The following is a 19,350-nucleotide window of genomic DNA, read 5'->3' as shown; positions in this document are numbered from 1 at the left end:
GAACATTCAGATGTTCTCAGTATCCCTAAAAAAAATTGCTTCTCGTCTTTCCGACATTCCACGATCATATATTGCATTTTGCCAGTGCGAATACAACGATAAATGGCCGCGTGGATACATATTAGCTTTCTGGTTATACATAAAAAATATTTGCGACGTCTAAAAGGAGGGTATCGGCCACTCAAGTAACTATGTTCTAATCCTTTGTAGTATTTGTTTCACCTTATACGAAGAAATTTTTTTTAGTAATGCAGGTTTTCGTCTTCTGTCTTCCTTATTGAAGGAGATGAGAATTTTGTGTACTGAAAATTCATTTTTTAAGGGATCTGCTTTACAGTATTTCTTTCACCTGATTCAGAGCAATGTAATGGAAAAATACTCTCCAGCTATCAGAGCATAATTATAAAATACTGACCTTAATATTTACATCTGGCCTTGAAAAATAGGTAATTAATGAGAGATTCTCTTAATAAAATGAAAAGTAGTCTTTCCTCTGAATTGCTAAATTCTCAGCTAAATTTGACACCTAACCCTTTTGTTTCTAATTTAATTAACACCTTATCTGGGCTTCAATAGTACATCACAAACTCGTACTGTGAACTATTTTCACTATGACCTTTTCCCCAAACAACGGTAGGACATTAATAATAATTATTTATAATTGCCCAAGCTTTTTAGAAACCTGTCATATTCCTGATTTCAATACCTGTCCATGAATCACATTTAATCAAACTTCTTCTTTTCCCTTACCACAACCTTTACCATTATATGTTAATAATTCATTATTCATTATTTGTTCATTACTCATTACTATTGTCTACTGCATCGTGAAATGGTTTATGTAACTCATTCACATACGTTTCGCTGTTTTGACTATCTCAACACTCGTAAAAGAAAGGAACAATGATTAAGAAGACCATCCTTGAATCGGGAATCAAGGATTTCAAAAAGTATTGGATGGTATTCAAATGCAGGATGGAGCTAGTTATGGAGAAATTCCAAAATCATGTTTCATGTATATACACCCAGTATGCTGCCATGTATTGTGTTTTGCTTGTGCATGGAAATGACATGGACTAAAACCATTCGTGATCTAACTAATTATCATCTAGACTATAATGTGCATAATTTACTTTAATTCATGAAAAATTATGAAGAAGTCTTTCTTCTCTTTTTCCTTTTGAGTGATATGCACAAACACTGGGCACTCGGCGATCAACAGCCAGACTTGTTACTGATGACTTTAAACCAGAGGTTTGATAATGGAGGAGAGGGTCACTCACTTGGAGCAATGTAGGATGCAATTTAGGTGAAGGCAGGGGATTCTGTGCCATTCTATCTACCTACATTAACAAATAACATTTTGTGCAACAAGAAGCTGACAATATTAGATCACCCTGAAAATACAGCTAATGATGTTTCTAATGGGGGAATTTTTGATCGGATTTATAGCTTCAGTCTTTGTCTTAATTACTTGAGAGAGTCCATTATTATGAGAGAGAGAGAGAGAGAGAGAGAGAGAGAGAGAGAGAGAGAGAGAGAGAGCGAGCGGTTGATACGTATAGTTTTTTTCATGGTGGGTAAACTATGTTCTCTCGCTTCTTTCTTTTCGACGTGAATGAATCAGGTGCGAATGGCTACTTTTGTATTTATGAATTGAATAATTTAAGCAGCAGGTTGTTTCGTTGTAAACGCTTGCTTGACTGGTAATCCTTAAACAGGTTTTGTTCAAATTAGAATTTACGAAAGTGTATGATGAATAATTTGCTTATAAAAATCTCGATGTTCCGCTAATACTTGTTATCTCTTTCGACTCAGGGGATATAAGAATCTCTTCGACGCTGCCAAAATGAGCAATCTCAGAGGATATGACTTTGCAGTCGCTGCTCTGCCCTACTCTCCTTTCATCATGGCTGCTGACGAGGCTCTCGCCGGTCCTGGAAAGTGAGTAGTATCTATCTATCCACAGGGATGGAAGCGATCCAGTCGTAGTCTAAATCTCCGTTGCCGTGTTTTAGAACATAACATGAAATTTCATATTTTAAATAGATTTTGAATGAGACTTAAAACAGCGCAGCAGCCCCAACCAAACCTATACTCTGTTTTTTTTTCCATCTGTCCATCCGCCTGTGGTGGTCGCACATGGTAACACTGCGCCCCTTGTTTTTTTTTTTTTAATAGTTACGCTATGTGTAAGTTTTAGGTAACTAGAAGGATATCTGGGTATACATTTGCAATTGAAGAGTGTTTTAATAATTTACTGTATGTAAATTGCACCGTTAATATTCGAAAAAGGATATTATTTAAAGACCGGGATGCAGTGTTACCATGCTCAAACACCACAGGCGGATGGACAGATGGAAAAAAACAGAGTATAGTTGCAGCTATCGGGAACGAATATCGCAGAACTCGATAAGAAACGAATTTATAGGTGGAAATCCTAAGTTTTTCTCCTTTTTTTTATTTTATCATAATACGTGATGAAAATGACAGTAATAGCGATCCCAGAAGTGATAAATGAACTATTTGCAAAATATACAATTAATCAAAGGTCATTTGTATGTTAATTATTTTTATATTTGTCGTTTCTGTTGTATTGAATAAGGTAATACAATTTCTACACAGGTTTTTGATCAACAATTGTTTTCCATCTAACTTATTCTTTTAATATGTACGGACAATTTTAAACAACCACTTAATGCCAGAGTACAAAATTCCAACCGTTCCAAAACTACAAATCTATACGTGTTCCATTTTTACATGATAAAACTTTTAACCAAAAGTTTCTTCAACTTATTTCTAGACATTATGGATCCCTTAAAATTAATCCTATTCCAAAGAATCCAATGAAGATTGGTTCTTTATTGAATGCTAAAGACCATTTAAGCAACCCCATGACGTCTGGGGTGATAATATATAAAAACTTTTGTCCTCGGTGTTTTTGAGGAACTCACGAGGGTTACACCCAAAGACATCTCAAGGTACGCGCTGACTTTCCCAAAGGTGTGAGCTATCGAGCGGGAAATAAATTGAGTAATCCCGAATTTACAAATATCAGAGAGCATGCCAAATAATGTGGTAGTAACATTGAATATGATCAATTCAACATCATTACAAGGGTTTCTTCTGAGCTACCACTCTATATTCTGGAATAGCCAATTATCAAACAGACAGTACCATTATTGAATAAGCAAAGCTCCTTTGCTTTGCACTTACGCATATTCCAATTTCCAGTCGCCTTCTTTCTCCCTTCTGTATAGGTTGGTACAGACATTAATGCTAAATTTATCCGTAGGTATATATGTTTTTGAAGCGTTTTTTGTATAATTTATATGTATTTATAATCCACAATATTTATTTTTTATTGCAGCTTTGTAAATGAGAATAGTCGTCTTGAAATGTTGGCATTAATAAGGATGATTGTATGTACCAGTCTGTTTCCACTGTCCTCATTTCTTTGCATATTTACGGTGGAACCCCAGAATTTGAAGGGGATGTGTACCAGACACCTGCCCCCAACTCCCCCCCTTCACGAATAGGTAAAATCTGCGAATACTTAGAACCCCCTCTAAAACTGCTTACAACTGCCTATCTTGAAAGTTTAAATACCAAATTTATACTTTAAATAACCTCCTACATCAAATATACCTTAAATTATTATCCTATTACTGTATTAATCTTTGACATTATGCTATTAATATTATTTCAGAGTCATCTTAAATATTAGTATCTTGAAAGATATATACACACATACATACTTGTAACCCTTCCAGCCAAAACAGAGGGAGAGTTACCAATATGACATATCTTGTGCTGTGCAAGAGAGAGAAAGAAAGTTTATCTCAAATCTCTCAGGACTGTTTATCTATTTTCCTTTACTAGCGAGTGACAAAAAAATTTATGTTTGTTTTTTATGTCTTCCAAACATGTATTACCTTCACTATCACCCCTCGAGTAGGATTCCTTCACCGGGTGAGAGGATATGGGAACTTGGCATTTGCGGAAGAGGTAATAGCACTCCCATGAAAGCCCTGGCCCCTGACGGAACGTCCTACAACGCTTATCTCTCTTACTCTTAGCCCTTCCTTCCTTCTTCTTTCTCTCACCTTCGCTTTAGTCTTTATACCTCCTGTTTTCTTTTTCCCTCCTCCTATCAAGATGACTTGTTGGCGAATGTTGATCTCACTGTGATCAAGGCTATGACTGTTCTTAAAACCTGATGGAGGGTGAAGTTGGACAGCATTCCTCCTCACCCATAGAATTCAAGTACCTGACGTGTCAGAGTGATGGGAAAGTCTTATGTCAAACATGGCCACCAGTACTGAGTGGGTATGATCCGACCGACTGAAGACACCTTAGGTGCTAGTGGCCAAGTGTATAACCAAGTAGTAGCCTCTAGGGATAGGCACAACAGGGTACCAAACTTCATACCTCCCTTGTTGGGCTTGGTGGGTGGAGGACTACTTGGTGGAAATTTTCTAAATCATCCTATGCAAGAACAATTTCCCATCATGTTGACGACACTGGCCTCGTCAAAGACTCTTCTACTGGCTCTTCCCAGAGGAAATCACCAGGACACCAGGGTGAACTCTCTACTGGTAGTAGTTCAGCAAATCTGAGAATGCTCTATTGCAGAAATCTCTCATCCTCCATGAATTTTGAGGTAATAGAAATAATGGCAAAATAATTTGGCAAAGTGAAAGAATTAGACTCAAAATAGCCGAAGATGAGACTTCTTTAAATGCTTATATTGTATTTGATAGTAATAGATCTGCAAAGAATGCCAACACCCAACTGAATGGCCATAAGTCACTGACAAGCTACTGCAAACAAAGAGTTTTGACATCAATAATCTTAGAGAGGACCCTTTGATTATTTTCCTTAGGAAAAACTGCCTACGACAGAGAAAATCCCCTATCCCAATATGGTTTGTAGCAACTTATAAAGAAGGCAGTGGAAATTTCTTAAAAGCTTTTGAGACCCTCAATAATGCCCTAATAATATAAAATAAATATGGACGGAGCATTTTCATTAAGGCTAAGAATGAAATGCAAAGTAGACTGTTACAAACTTATGCCTTCTCAAAAATCAAATACAGCCATAACATCCCCTCATAAAACATTCAATCTCACTAGATTGAATGATTTATAAAGATTTATTTGAATTAACAGAGTACGAAATATTGTGCAGATTGAGGTTTGGACATACAAGAAAATCCTCCATTTTTCAATGACTGTACTGTGCCCTTCACTGTGAGACATTTGCTGGTCGAATGTCCGAGACTTGGGAATTTAAGACATAGGTTCCTATCTTGGGGGCGTGACAGAGAAGGTAATTTTATTCTAGCTATAATTCTTGGAAAGGATTGTAATATAGAGCAGTTATATATCTTTATGTGGGAGGGAGGTCTCCTGAACAAAATTTTGATTATACATAAAATGTCTATGTAAGAATTTATATATTTGAACAAATATATTTATATACATATATTTTTAGATATCTTATATGTAATTTATTTTAAACATTTTTTTTCTAAAATTTATTTCGGTGTCAATAACCTAGATGTTGTGACGCCAGTTTTATTAGACAATCAATCCCTGGCTAACCTCTCTTGCCTTTCTCTTTCTTCCTCTGCTAATCTCTTTCCTGCTTGGCTTTCTCTCTCTTGGCCTTGACCCATTCGTGCAGTTCTTGGCCCTTCAGCCCTAGGCCATGTTGCCTAAACATAGGATGAAGCACACATGAGAAGAATATATCTTACCCATATGGAAGAGGTATTGGAGTTCCATTTGACAATGTTTTTGAGAGAGAGAGAGAGAGAGAGAGAGAGAGAGAGAGAGAGAGAGTGAGTAAGTTTCATGGTTTCTGTTGCTGTTGAGATCATATAGTATGCATTTATGTTTTTGGTTTTCTGTAAGAGAGAGAGGGCGTAATTGGTGGATGGATGGTCAGTGATTGAATTGGCTGTTGGTGAGTTCTGGGTTGTCTGCTGGTGCGGTTGGAGTTAGTTGTTAAGATCAGAGTTCTGAGGAGGCGGTCTGTAATGAGAAATCGTGAAGGACAGATGTTTGGGCAGCGGTCTTGGCACTTGTTGGTCAGTTGTGTTGTGTTTTCGGGGAGTTATTTGAGTTATTTGTGCTGTGTGTTTGAAGGTTGTTGTTCTTGTGTATTGGGAGGTTGTTGAGCTTGTGAGTTTCTGTTGAGTTGTTATAGTTGAGGTTTTTGTTGTTCTTGGGGAGCTGTGTGTTTTGGTGTTGTTGTGAGTGGTTGGGTGTGGGCTTGTGGGGTTGTTGGTTTGGTGTTGTGGAGAGGGGTTGTTGGTGAAATGTTGTGGTTTCTTGATGTTGTTGTGGCTGTAGTCCATGGTTGTTGTTGTGGTTGTAGACTTTGTTTGTTGTGTTGTTGAGTTGTGGTCGTAGTCCTTGTTTGGTTGTTGTGTTGTTGAGTTGTGGGGTTGTGATCCTGTTGTGTTGTTGAGTTGTGGGGTTGTGGTCCTTGTTTGTTTGTTGTGTTGTTGTGTTGTGTGGTTGTGGTTCTTGGTTGTTGTCGTTCTGTTGTTGATTTGTGTGGTTATAGTTCTTTGTTGTTGGTTGTGTGTTGGTTTGTGGCAGTTGTTGGTGTCTCAGCGACCTCGTCCAGCGGACAGCACAGCCTAGCCCTGAGTATCTGGAATCTGGAGTTGGGGTGAGTACATATGTTTATGTTTTTGTTCTGTGTGTAGGTGAGTCAATTGCCCTGCGTTTTTCTGTAGCGTGAAGAGGAAAGTGTGGCTGAGGGTGAGTTTGGCAGCTGGATTGGTTAAGTTTATGTGGGAGGGGGGGGGGGGGGGGTGTGTTTGCCCACCAGTTTTTTGAGCTTTTGATCCCGTTACATTAAATTTTTGGCACCCAAAAAAGGACTGCTGGTGCAGCAGCTGCAGGACGATTGGGGTAGTGAGTTGTGTGATTGGTGGAGAAAGTGAGGATGGCAGGGTTGAAGGTGATGGAGAGGCTGAAGGAGTTTCGGTTGGTGAGGGAAGATAAGGAAAGATTGGAAGTGGAGAAAGAGAGGTTGAGGGTAGAGTGTGAGGAGCTGAAGAATGAGTTAGAGGGAATGAGAGGAATACTAAGGGGTGTAAAAGTGGAAATGAAAGAAGAGGTGAAAGGAGCGGAAGAGAGAATGGCTGAGAAAATGGACAAAAAATTTGGACGAAAGATGAATGCAGAGATGATGAATGGATTTATGGGAGAGGGAGCAGTAGGAGGTAGTCCTACTGGATCTTGTGATGGGCCAAGAGCAATTGAGAAAGTGAAAGAACAAGTGGATGAGAGTACGAGTGACGAAGGTGATTTGGCTCTGATGAGTAAGGGAAATTCGGGGTAATGATGGAGGCAGTGCAAGAGATGATGCAGGAAATGATGAAGGGATTCATGGGAGAAGGAGCTGTAGGAGGTAGGCCTACTGGGTCCTGTGACGGGCCAGGAGTGGTAAAGAAAGTGAAAGAACGAGTGGATGAGAGTACGAGTGACGAAGGTGATTTGGTTGTGATAGGTGGGGGAAAGAAGGGGAAGACACAGGATAAGGATAAACCTGAGGACAAGAATAAGAAAGGGGCTGAGGAAAAGAAGATGACTAAGGGAAAGAAGGTTAGTAAGGGTGATGGACAGGGTGAGACTAGGACTAAATACATTGGGGAAAGGGCTGAGAGTGATTTAGATAGCTGTGAGTGGAAACAGGTAGGTAGAAAGAAGAAGGGTAAGAATAGCGTAATCAAGAGCATGGATGTTAGTATGAAAGTTGATTCATTGTATTCGGATGAGGTTAAGAGGGATCAGAATGGAAGTAATGAAAGGGAGAGTGAGAGTGAGCAGGAAGTACAAAAGCCTGTGTATATGTGAGAGGTAACCCAATGTGCACAATACGAGGAATATGGCAGTAGGGGACTTTTTAAAGGAATATGAGAACTATTGTGTGGTTAAGTATGGCGATCACAAGAGAGTTTGGGCAAGAGAGTTAGGTAACTTCTTGACAGGACAGGTAATGATGAATGTGGGGAATGTGCCATATGAGAGTGTGAAAGCTAGGATTGTGGAACAGGCAAAGAGGATAAAGCGTAGCGTTAGATATAGGAGAAAGCATGATTTTGAAGAAGCAAGAATGAATGTTGGTGAGTCGTTGTCAATGTATGCCTGTAGGTTAGAAACATTAACCAGGAAAAAGTTTGGGGACGAAGGGATAAATGAGTGTAAGTTAGTGAAGAAGTTGTTGGAAACCATACCTGAGAGTGTGTATGAGTTTATGAATCTGAAACGTAAGGAGAAAATGCGATGGATGAATGAGAGGTTAACTTAGAATGACATTTTAGAAATAGTAGAGGATTGCGAGTTATATAGGTGTATGAAAGAGAGTGCAAGTGTTAGTATTATGACTGAAGTAGCTGAGGTTATACCAGAGTTTAAGAGTTATAGGGAGGCAGTTTTAGAAGGGCCGAGGTGAATGGCAGAGCGAGTGGTTGATAGGAGTGTTAGAGCAAGTAACATGAATGTAGTTAGCCCTAAATGAGATAGGGGTGCAAGTGTTGGAAGAGTAGGGTCAGTCAGTTGTGAGCGAGAGCAGCAGTGTTACAGATGTAGTAAGCCAGGACACAAGAAGAATGAGTGTCGGTGGGCGTTAGGGGCATGTTTTGGGCGTGAGCAAATGGGCCATTTAGTGAGTGAGTGTAAGAAAGGTAGGGGTGTTAAGTGTTACAGGTGTGGACAGGTATGGCACATAGCGAGTGGATGTCGGGGTACCAGTGTGAACAAGGTTTGTGGTAATTGTGGAAAGAGTGGGCATTATGCTAGAATGTGTAAGGAGCCACATGCAAAGTGTATTGAATGTGGAATGGAGGGTCATGTGGCGAATGTGTGTAGGTGAAAGAGGATGAGTCAGGCTGGGAATTCGGGAAACTAAGTGAAAAGGGGATTCAGTTGGGTGGGTCCTCTAGTATGTGACAGTATGTTCGGGAGAATGCTATGAGTGAGTGGCTGAGGGTGAATAAGTGTGAGCCGAGTGTCAGTGAACAAATGGGTCTGGAAGATCGGCAGTTGGTGTTGGTTGAGTATGGAAGAAAGCAGAAGAAGGTAAGGAAAAGGAATGAAAGGGAGAAACGTGAACTGCATGATAGAGAGGTTAGTGTTAGGGTAAAAATGGTGGATAAGGCGTGTAATACAGATGACTTTGAGGGAAGGGAATACTTACAGTCTGTGTGGGTTTGAATTGTTAGGGTTTAGTGACATTTCAGCAGGAAGGGAATCAAATATTAAAGACGTAGTTGGCAGTATGAATGAGTCTCTTCAGGAGTTTGGCAGGAGTGTAAATGAGGTAAGTGATTTGGTGGCAAAGTTACGAGAGATATTAGGAAAAGAGTTAGAAGGGGTAGATGAGATAGTGAATGGGATTTTGGAGGATAATAGTGAGGGAGATGGTAACGGGAGTCTGATTGGAAGTGGTCTGGGAGAAGTGGATGGTGGTGTAACTTATAGTGTGTATGAGGGCCCTCAAACAAGATCCAGGGGGTCTGCCTCCAAGCATCAGTGGGTGTTGCAGAAGGCTATTTAGTGTGGGTGTTGCGAGTGTAAGGCGACGCTGTCAAATGTAACAGGGGAGGAGTTATGGGAGTTCCATTTGACAATGTCTTTGAGAGAGAGAGAGAGAGAGAGAGAGAGAGAGTAAGTTGCCGTTGAGATCGTCTATTATGTATGTATGTTTTTGGTTTTCCATAAGAGAGGGTGAGAGAGTGAGAGAGAGAGAGGGCGTAATTGGTGGATGGATGGTTAGTGATTGAATTGGCTGTTAGTGAGTTCTGGGTGCGGTTGGAGTTAAGTTGTTAAGATCAGAGTTCTGAGGAGGCGGTCTGTAATGAGAAATCGCGAAGGACAGGTGTTTGGGCAGCAATCTTGGCAGTATTGTTAGTCAGTTGTGTTGTGTTTTCCCGGAGTTATTGAGTTATTTGTGCTGTGTGCTTGAAGGTTGTTGTGCTTGTGTGTTGGGAGGTTGTTGAGCTTGTGAGTTTCTGTTGAGTTGTTATAGTTGAGGTTTTTTGCTGTTGTTGGGGAGCTTTTGTGGTTTGTTGTTGTTGAGAGTGGTTGAGTGTGGGCTTGTGGGGTTGTTGGTTTGGTTTTGTGGAGTGGGGTTGTTGGTGAGCTGTTGTGGTTTCTTGGTGTTGTTTTTGTTGTGGCTGTAGTCCTTGGTTGCAGGCCTTGTTTGTTTGTTGTGTTGTTGAGTTGTGGTCATAGTCCTTGTTTGGGTGTTGTGTTGTTGAGTTGTGGGGTTGTGGTCCTTGGTTGTTGTGTTGTTGAGTTGTGGGGCTGTGGTCCTTGGTTTCTTGTCGTGTTGTTGTGGTTCATGGTTGTTGTTGTGTTGTTGTTGAGTTATGTGGTTATAATTACTTTTTGTTGGTTGTGTGTTAGTTTGTGGCAGTTGTTGGTGTCTCAGCGACCTCGTCCAGCGGACAGCACAGCCTAGCCCTGAGTATCTGGAGTTGGGGTGAGTACATACGTTTGTGTTTTAGTTCTGTGTAGGTGAGTCAATTGCCCTGCGTTTTTCTGTAGCATGAAGAGGAAAGTGTGGCTGAAGGTGAGTTTGGGAGCTGGATTGGTTAAGTTTATGTGGGGGGGGGAGGTGTTTTGCCCGCCTGTTTTTTGAGTTTTTTATCCCGCCACACCCGGAGGTGTGATGTGTCCTGTAGAACAGATGTGCAACTTTTTCTGCTGAAATCATACGTGAGAATTGGGCTTGGAAGATTTGTTCTTAAAGAAATGGTTTTCAGATTGTTCATAACTGAAAAGTTTGATGAGAACATGAGGTTTGTTACTGAAAGGAGTTTTTGTCCTTTGTAAATAAATTGGTTTTTTGTTTGTTGTCAAATGAACTTATTTCAGGTTGTGCATAAAGGAACTAATTTAGGGTGCCACTGAGGACGTAAGCTTAATCCATAATTGAATGAATTCAGGATGTCACTGAAAAAGTAAGGTATTGGTTCGTAAATGAACGAATTTTGGATGTCGTAACTGAATGGTTCGTTGTGAACGTGAGGTTCGTTACTGAGGGGAATTGAGCGTGACAGTGATGCTTCGTTTCTAATGAACTTCTCGTGGCCATTTGAGATGTGTTCGGAGAACGAATTGGTGTTCTTTAAAGTTAATGCCCTTGGGTGCATTTGGAGAATGAAGTGCTGTTCTTTAAAATGAACGTCTTTGTGCAGCATTCGGAGAACATGTTGTTCCTTAAATAAACGTCACTGTGCTGCGTTCGGAGAATGGGTTGTTCTTTAAATATGTCTTTGTTCTGCGTTCGGCAAACGTGTTTTTCATTAAATGAACATCTTTTGCCGTGTTCGGAGAAAGTGTTGTTCTTTAAATGAACATCTTTTGCTGCGTTCGAAGAACATTTTCTTTAAATGAACATCTATTGCTGAGAAACCACCTTGGTTGGCACAGATTAGGGACTAGTGATGCAGTCTTCATAAGTCAATATTTACTCCACTCGAATATGAAACAAGAGTTTCGGGGAGTCAAACGTAAAGATAAATAACCGGACTTTCAGTATCCACTTTACCCCCGAGTGTTTGGTCTTGTATAATAACAAGGAGTTTGCTAATTTATTGATTGATCATGAAATTTAAGTTTTGAAGACCAAGCATCGGTGTCACAGCCCATTCTTCCCCCCAGTCCAGAGTTCCCAGGGGGGAAACTTAGACTAGTCTATATTTCCCCCAGGGGAATTAAGGGACTGGTCTACATTTCCTCCCTTTAGTCTAGAATTCCCCCTGTAAATATCAAATTGAAATTAGAAAGAGGGGCAATTTAAAGAATACTCTATTGATTTCAAAACGTATCTATGCAGTTGTTAAACCGTGATTATAGATACTCTGGACTGGAGGGAAAAACGGGCTGGGACACCGGAACCCATCCAGATTATTCAGTACCCTAATGAAAATTAAATATAAAAAGTAATATGATTAATAATGAATAAGTGTATGATAACATACTTGTAAACTTTAGTGTTCAAGTATGAACATAAAAAATGAAGAATGGTGATAGATAAAACCAAAAGCAAATAAATAATTATCAAACTTTTATATTCAAAATGTATACTTAATATATGAAATAAATATGACTAGAATCTTTGCTAAATATACTAAAATCATATCTCATTAAAATAACAAGATTCTTTCAGATAACCCATAAGGTTATCTGCCCCAACACCATCATTTAAAATTTTCTAAAATAGTCTTCCCAGCTATGACGTATTTTGTTGCCCTGTGGCGATTGAAATCTAGGACAGTGCACCAGCATTTGGTCAATGGATAGCTGATCATCACAGTGAGCACAAACTGGGGCACCGGTTCGTTCTAAAATATAACTATGGGTGAAGCGGGTATGGCCAATCCTAAGCCATGTTAGGATGATCTTGAATCTTCTGTGACAATTAAAACCTGAACTCCAAAAATTAATACTTTTTCTAATATTTCTGTACTTCCTATTTGTGGATAAAATGGGAGAAGTCCATCTCTGCTGCCATTTCTTACGGATGTAGCTTCTAATGACCGGATGCATATTCAAATGTGGCACTTTATAAGTTGAGAAATCACATCTTGCAACATCTTTTGCTTTACTATCAGCCAGTTTGTTTCTTCTATACCAGTGTGCCGAGGAATCCAACAAAACTTAACTGATTTGTGGCGAACAGAAAGATAAAGAAGCCATTCCTGAGCCTTTTGAATTAAGGGATGGGTAGGGAAAACTTCTTTATGGCATCTAAAACTCCTTGTGTCACTATATATATTACTGTGGATTTACGTTTCTTATCAAATGCAAGATTTAAAGTATCAACTATAGATGTTGCTTCAGCAGTGAATATGGATGAGGAGTCTGGTAACTTTTTTATTTATGATTTGGTAACTTTTTTATTTATGATTCCCTCTCACACACCACTGTACAACCCACTCCATCTTCTGATTTTGATCCATCAGTATAGATTTTCCTGTCATTTATATGCCTGTCATCATGCTCCAAAAACTTTTTTCTGACTTCTTGTGGACGACCTTTCTTCTTTATCTCTTTAATGCTTTTTAATTGCTGGAATGATGATTAACTTGTGGGATCTTCTGCGTTTTTCATCCTCCAGTTCACTCAGCTGTCTGATTTGAAATGGTGTTGAAGATGAACTAAATCTAAATAAACTTGTATCACACTGTTTCAAGACCTTAAAAGGTGTAATTCAGACCCGTCTCATGCCTCCTTAGGTCTTGTGGTAGCTGATGGAAGTCTACATAGATATTTTCAATGGGTGAAGTTCTAAAAGCCCCAATGCAGATCCTTAGCCCCATATTATGCACAATTTTCATTTCCTTAAGATTTCAATGCAGTATGTTTATCTAAGACACTGGTTGCCAAGTATATACATCTGCTTCAACAAGGAGTTTGTTAAATGGTTAGTGTAAGACTTCTATACAGACATGTATAGAAATAAGATTGCCCTTTAGAAAGACAAAAATAGTATGTGAGAATACAGAAAGATGTGTGTATGAATATCTGAGCTGTCAGCAGTACAAAATAGCAAATGTAATAGTGTGGTGCTTTTATTAGTTTTAAGGCTGATACGAGGTAATTAAATCTCCCAAAACAAATTACAAAAAATACGGCAAGTACAATACTTAAAATTGACCCGCATGAATCAACCAATTTGTCTAGAATCACTTGCTAAATGGAATGGTTATTTTATTTCCATTTGGTCTAATTTGGTATGCTTCCAAATACTACGCTCATTAACTGTACTGCACAAAGTCAGTGACCCTTTTGTTGTTTACTCAAGTTTGAACACCTGGCCGAGTCATATGATGTTTGTTGTGAGCGAAAACTTGCGTAGTGAGTTATGAAAACAAAGAGACGAACGTTAATGGAATGGTAGTCTTATGAGATTTTGACTGGAATTACGCTTGCTTGCCTTTTGTTATGAATTGACACAAGGTATTGGTTTGAGGTGATAATATGGATACTGCTCATGGCCAACTGAAATAAATTTTCATGGATGAAAATTTGAAAATTTAACAAGGAATTCTCTCTGAATTCTATGGAAACCTTGCTGTTGCAACAATGAGCGAGAGAGACAGATATGCTCCAGCTAAACGAATTGGCTAGAGGGGGCTATAATTCATGGCCCGATTCTACATGTATAGCTTAGCTAGAATGTGGGCTTCCAAATTCCAGATTTTGTAGGTGGAAATATGAGCACTATTTCCATGTGTTAGCCACCAACAGCTCATTGATTAGAAAATGCGATCTCTCTTTGTTATAAATCTTGTTAGGTTGCACATGGTCTATTGTTCCCTATCACTGTCCAGTCATGATTTTATTTGCACCTAATATAAGCTAAATTAATAATAATACAATGTTCATACTGTAAAAACGGTTCGCTTGTGCTTATGTAAGGGTTTACACTAGAACAGATATATTTCTCTTTGCGTCCAGCCTTAGCAAAGCTAGTGGCTGATAGTTCCAAGCTGCAAGGGACAAGGATTCAATCTGCAACGATACAGACTGCAAAGATTCTGACCAAAAAGGTTGCCACTTTTATGTCATTTCCCTGACCTTCAATTACGTGGCCTTGTTTTGGTGATTTCTTGGGTCCTAAGTGGTGAGTAGGTAACTTACTGTAAGAATAATGGCTCTGACTGCAATTACTGGGGCAGATGGAAACATAAAAGAACTAAGAGTGGGCTGAAGGCCTTACTTCAACAAGGGAATTTCAATTATATTTACAATTTAACACTTAGAATTGGGAGTTTAAATAGACAGGCTAACAGAGTCCTGTCAAGTGATTAAAATTAACAGATCTCAGATCACTGAAGATTTATGGTATGATCCTCTTGAAAAGGGACACTGTTGGGTAGAACTCAGTGGCTAATTCCACTGAGAAAGGCACAAGACGAACATGCACCATCTGTAAATGGAAGATGCACACAGTTATGTGGGGGAAAGTAGCAAATTCTATCGAATTGAGGCTTGCACTGAAAGCACTAAAAAAAACTTGATTTGAATGTGAAATAGCTTACATTAATTTTACACATTGTGCTGACCCAGTAAGGGCATTGTGAGAAAATGCACCTTGAAAAGAAATTGGAATTCTGTATAAGAAGGCAGGAACACGTGGCTGGATTGAAAAGACCCCCAAATCAAGACTTTACCTTAGAGTGAAGTGGAACCTGGCCGAGATGTATACAGTGTGGAGCGAGACGTTAAGGGAATTATGCACTGATAAGAAGACCACATGGGATAGCTCAATGCAAGAGCTTCTAAAGGGAGAATGCAACCAGCAGGAGATGTTGGGCAGTTCTGAGTGGGCATCTTGCCTGAGGTGCCAACATGGTGGCAGGTCACATGTTTTTCATTTCTCAATTTCTTTAGTAAGAGCCAGTGTGCCTTTCCCAGTCTGGAGACATGACACGCAGTACAACCTTGAGACAGGCTTCCATTCCGGGGGCATTGTCTAAAAGGAGGATTTTTCAAAGCAGTCACAAGATCTCAGAAAGATGAGCAGATTTACCAAAAACCCTGAGCATTGATAAGAATAAGAGGAGGGGCTCATTTCTCGCAACCCTCCTATGTCAGATATCAGTGGCAACAAATTATCTCTTATTTTTAACAAAAGGTTGGAGATTGAGATGAATAGTTACACCCCCGACGCCCTTCAAGTCCAACTTCAGCCCCTAGGAACGGGGGTTGAGAAGGGCTGAAAAATAATACGTCAAAAATAACAGATATGGGTGTTTAATCCATAGTTTTCGAAGTTGCTGAGATGAGTAGAGGCGCTCCCAATGCAATCTCGTTTCCCAGCAACATGTGTTCTGTACTTGTGATATCAGACACTTTGTTTTGATTGAAACTGTCATTGCTAGCAATAAGAATGTTGATAGGTCAAGATAACAATGGGCTGCTCAGTTCTGAAAATCAACTTTGGTTTTTGACTTTTTTGTAAACATGCCAATCATAATAAGCCACGTGCTGGTTGTATAGAATGCATTGAGGCTTTGTCCAAAACACATGACTATTAAGTCATAGAGTTTCTAGATAGCATCTTGAGTGATTGCGTAATGTGTTGTAAGTTGCAGAGTATCTTGGTCCCAAGTTGTTTTTTGATGATATGATGTCATGCCTTTTGAGTTCAAGGCACATAGAAACGGAAGTCCCGATACTTTTTGCTAAAGAAATGAACATTTCATGGCGTCATTTAAGAGTTTTGCTTTCGACTGGAGATAAAAATTCATATTCATTATTCTGAGATTGATAACCATGGTGTATAGTTCAAGAGAGGTTCTCTCTCTCTCTCTCTCTCTCTCTCTCTCTCTCTCTCTCTCTCTCTCTCTCTCTCTCTCTCTCTCTCTCTCTCTCTCTCTCTCTCTCTCTCTCTCTCTCTTTATTCTGTGTAGTTTTAATACAATGTAATTAATTTGTAGTGGTCAACCTTAGTGTTTGGTAAATTTCTTATGGAATTTCGTTTGTGTGATTGACTGTGAAATCTATACAGACATCATAATAGTGTGTTTTGTAAAAGGTCTATCAAGTTGTTTGTGAATCTTGAAGCTGCAGCAAAAGCAAAAATTTGAGGTACAAGGTAAAGTGATATTTATACGATTTAAATCATGACTTAAAAATACCATTGATAAATTATTTTACATGTTGTTTGTAATGTGCCTACTTTTATTTTCATTTGAACTGTTTATTTAATTCTTTTCAATTTTTTATTTGGGGAAATTGATACACTTACACCATTTGTGTTTTCATGTTTTTGCATTCACAATTTTTATGGTTAACTTTCTTAAGTGTTTTTTTAATGAACTGGTATTGCATACTTAATTTCATTTCAAACGTTAACACTTGTGATTTAATTTTCATTTACTTAGATTTTCTTTTCAATTTTTAAGTATTTCTTTAACAGTTTAAATTTTGCTAGATTAATTTAATTTCTTGATAAATAATTTTTTTTATTTAATTTTGTTTAATAATTTAATTAAAAATTAATTAACTTTTGTGTTCTTTTCAAGTAATAGTAAATTTTTACCTCAAATTGAGATTGGGAATTCTACTTATAAATTTTTAATTTAAAAATGAAATTTTCATATTTAAATTTTCTGTTTCATTTATTGGCCACCAGTGATAAGAATAAATCTGTGTACACGCAAAAGTGATAGATTGTGCTGTTCCTTCATATTTCTTGAAATGATTTAAGATAGGGGAAACAATTAAAGTTGTTTGATGGAGTGATGTCCTTTAATTAACTTAAGCCAATATGAATACCTCACACTTGTTTTGATAAACTTAATCTGATATCATACGGATTTGATATCCTCTAGTGTATTTAAATTTTGTAACCTTATATACTGATAAGCTTTTTAAGGGATCATTGTTGCAGTCAGTCGTGTATTATATGTTATGACAGTTCAAGTATCTGCTTATAGTGAGGTAACTTTGAAATCTAGGATTGGTAAGTGTAATAACCAGTATGAACATTAGGGACATCTATATATATATATACCATATATATATATATATATAATATATATATATATATATTATATATATATATATATATATACACACACACACACATATATATATATGTTTGGAACACTAGGGACCATCTATATATATATATATATATATATATATATATATATATATATATATATATATATATATATATATATATATCAAAAGCAGGGCGAGGCAATGGCCAGCAAGACACATCAGTGGTGGACCAGGGAAACCAATTAACACCAACATATTTTGATTTCCAACGTTTCGTAATAATTTCTTTATTTCATCATCAGGGATCTGTTGAATAATGAATAGAATGCTAGAAAAATACGTAAAAACTTTTAAAAATCATAAAATCCACCAAATGCAAAAAAAAAAAAAAACAAGAGAACCAAAGATCGCTAACCAACCATAGGTGGAGAGAGCAAAAGACAGAATGCTATCAGAAAAGTTAACTCAGGTAAATTTGAGTAGAGCAGGTTTGGGTATTTAACTGTGGGACTAGTATCTTAATGAACAATGACTCGAGTATAGGCAATTATACTAAAATCACTTCTTTCATTGCAAGTTTTAAAAATTTTGGAATGAGCTATGATATTAGAATGTTCTGGATTGGAGAGCTTACAACCAGTACGAAAGCTAATTCCCCAAAGGGAGTCGATTCTGACCCTCAGTAACCTCCTTATGGATCTGACATTTGTCCCAGAGTTACACTTAGGGCAAGTATGTTAGAAAAAAATGTGGTTCCTTTTTTAAACACAAGGATCAATTAAGACCTTTTTTATCCTCTAACGTGGTGTATAAGTATACTTGCCCTAAGTGTAACTTTAGGACATATGTCAGATCCATGAGGAGGTTACTGAGGGTCAGAATCGACTCCCATTGGGGAATTAGCTTTCGTACTGGTTGTAAGCTCTCCAATCCAGAACATTATAATATCATAGCTCATTCCAAAATTTTTAAAACTTACAATAAAAGAAGTGATTTTAGCATAATAGGCCAAGCAACAAATCCTCACAAATTGCCTATACTCGAGTCATGGTTATTAAGAAACTAGTCCCACATTTAAATACCCGAACTTCCTCTACTCAACTTTACCTGAGTTAACTTTCTTTGTAAGCACTCTGTCTTTTACTCTCTCCACCTAAGGTTGGTTAGCTGTCTTTGGTTCTGTTGTTTTTTTTAGCTTTACTGTATTCGGTGAATTATATTTTTCTTATGATTTTTTAAGGTTTTTACTGCAACCTTTTTAGTAATCTATGCATTATTCAACAGATCCCTCATGATGTAATAAAGAAATTATTACGCAACGTCGGAAATAAAGAAATATGTTGGAGTTAATTGCTTTCCCTGTCCACCCTCACACACACACACACACACACACACACACACACACACACACACACATATATAGATATATATATATATATATATATATCTATATATAAATATATTGTTCAGGATTTTAAGCTAGAACCAAGGAAATGTAATATCTCTTTAAAAACAATTAAACATATTTTCGAGTTGCCCCTATGGACTAAAAGCCTCCGTTCTCCCTAAATCATCTCTACTCCCATTGGCTGTCTAGAATTAATTTCCCTAGGTGTCCTGAATGGGGGAAGAGCACATCAATGCCGAGATTTTAAAAGCGACGGGACCACAGCAGCTCTCTCTCAGAAGCTCTCAGAACTTTCTCAGATTTCCCAGGCACCTCTAACCTGCAGATCTCCTCTTCCCCCTTTTTTTCTCCCCTGCTTCCTCTGGGGATCCCACAAGTGTTTTTATACCGTCC

General features: G+C 38.2%; 1 protein-coding gene across 1 annotated transcript in view; it reads left to right on the top strand.

Moving 5' to 3' along the window:
- Window positions 1–19,350, top strand: part of LOC135217541 (glutamate receptor ionotropic, delta-1-like) — a 104,080-nt gene that overhangs the window by 11,568 nt on the left and 73,162 nt on the right. Inside the window, exon 2 of the mRNA XM_064253508.1 lies at window positions 1,819–1,944. Coding sequence (XP_064109578.1) covers window positions 1,819–1,944 — 126 coding nt within the window. The remainder of the gene's footprint in view (window positions 1–1,818; window positions 1,945–19,350) is intronic.

The sequence above is a fragment of the Macrobrachium nipponense genome, chromosome 7 (genome assembly GCF_015104395.2).
Source record: "Macrobrachium nipponense isolate FS-2020 chromosome 7, ASM1510439v2, whole genome shotgun sequence".
Lineage (NCBI taxonomy): Eukaryota > Metazoa > Arthropoda > Malacostraca > Decapoda > Palaemonidae > Macrobrachium > Macrobrachium nipponense.
The sequence above is the reverse complement of the archived record's forward strand: the minus strand, read 5'-3'. Positions and strand labels throughout refer to the sequence as shown.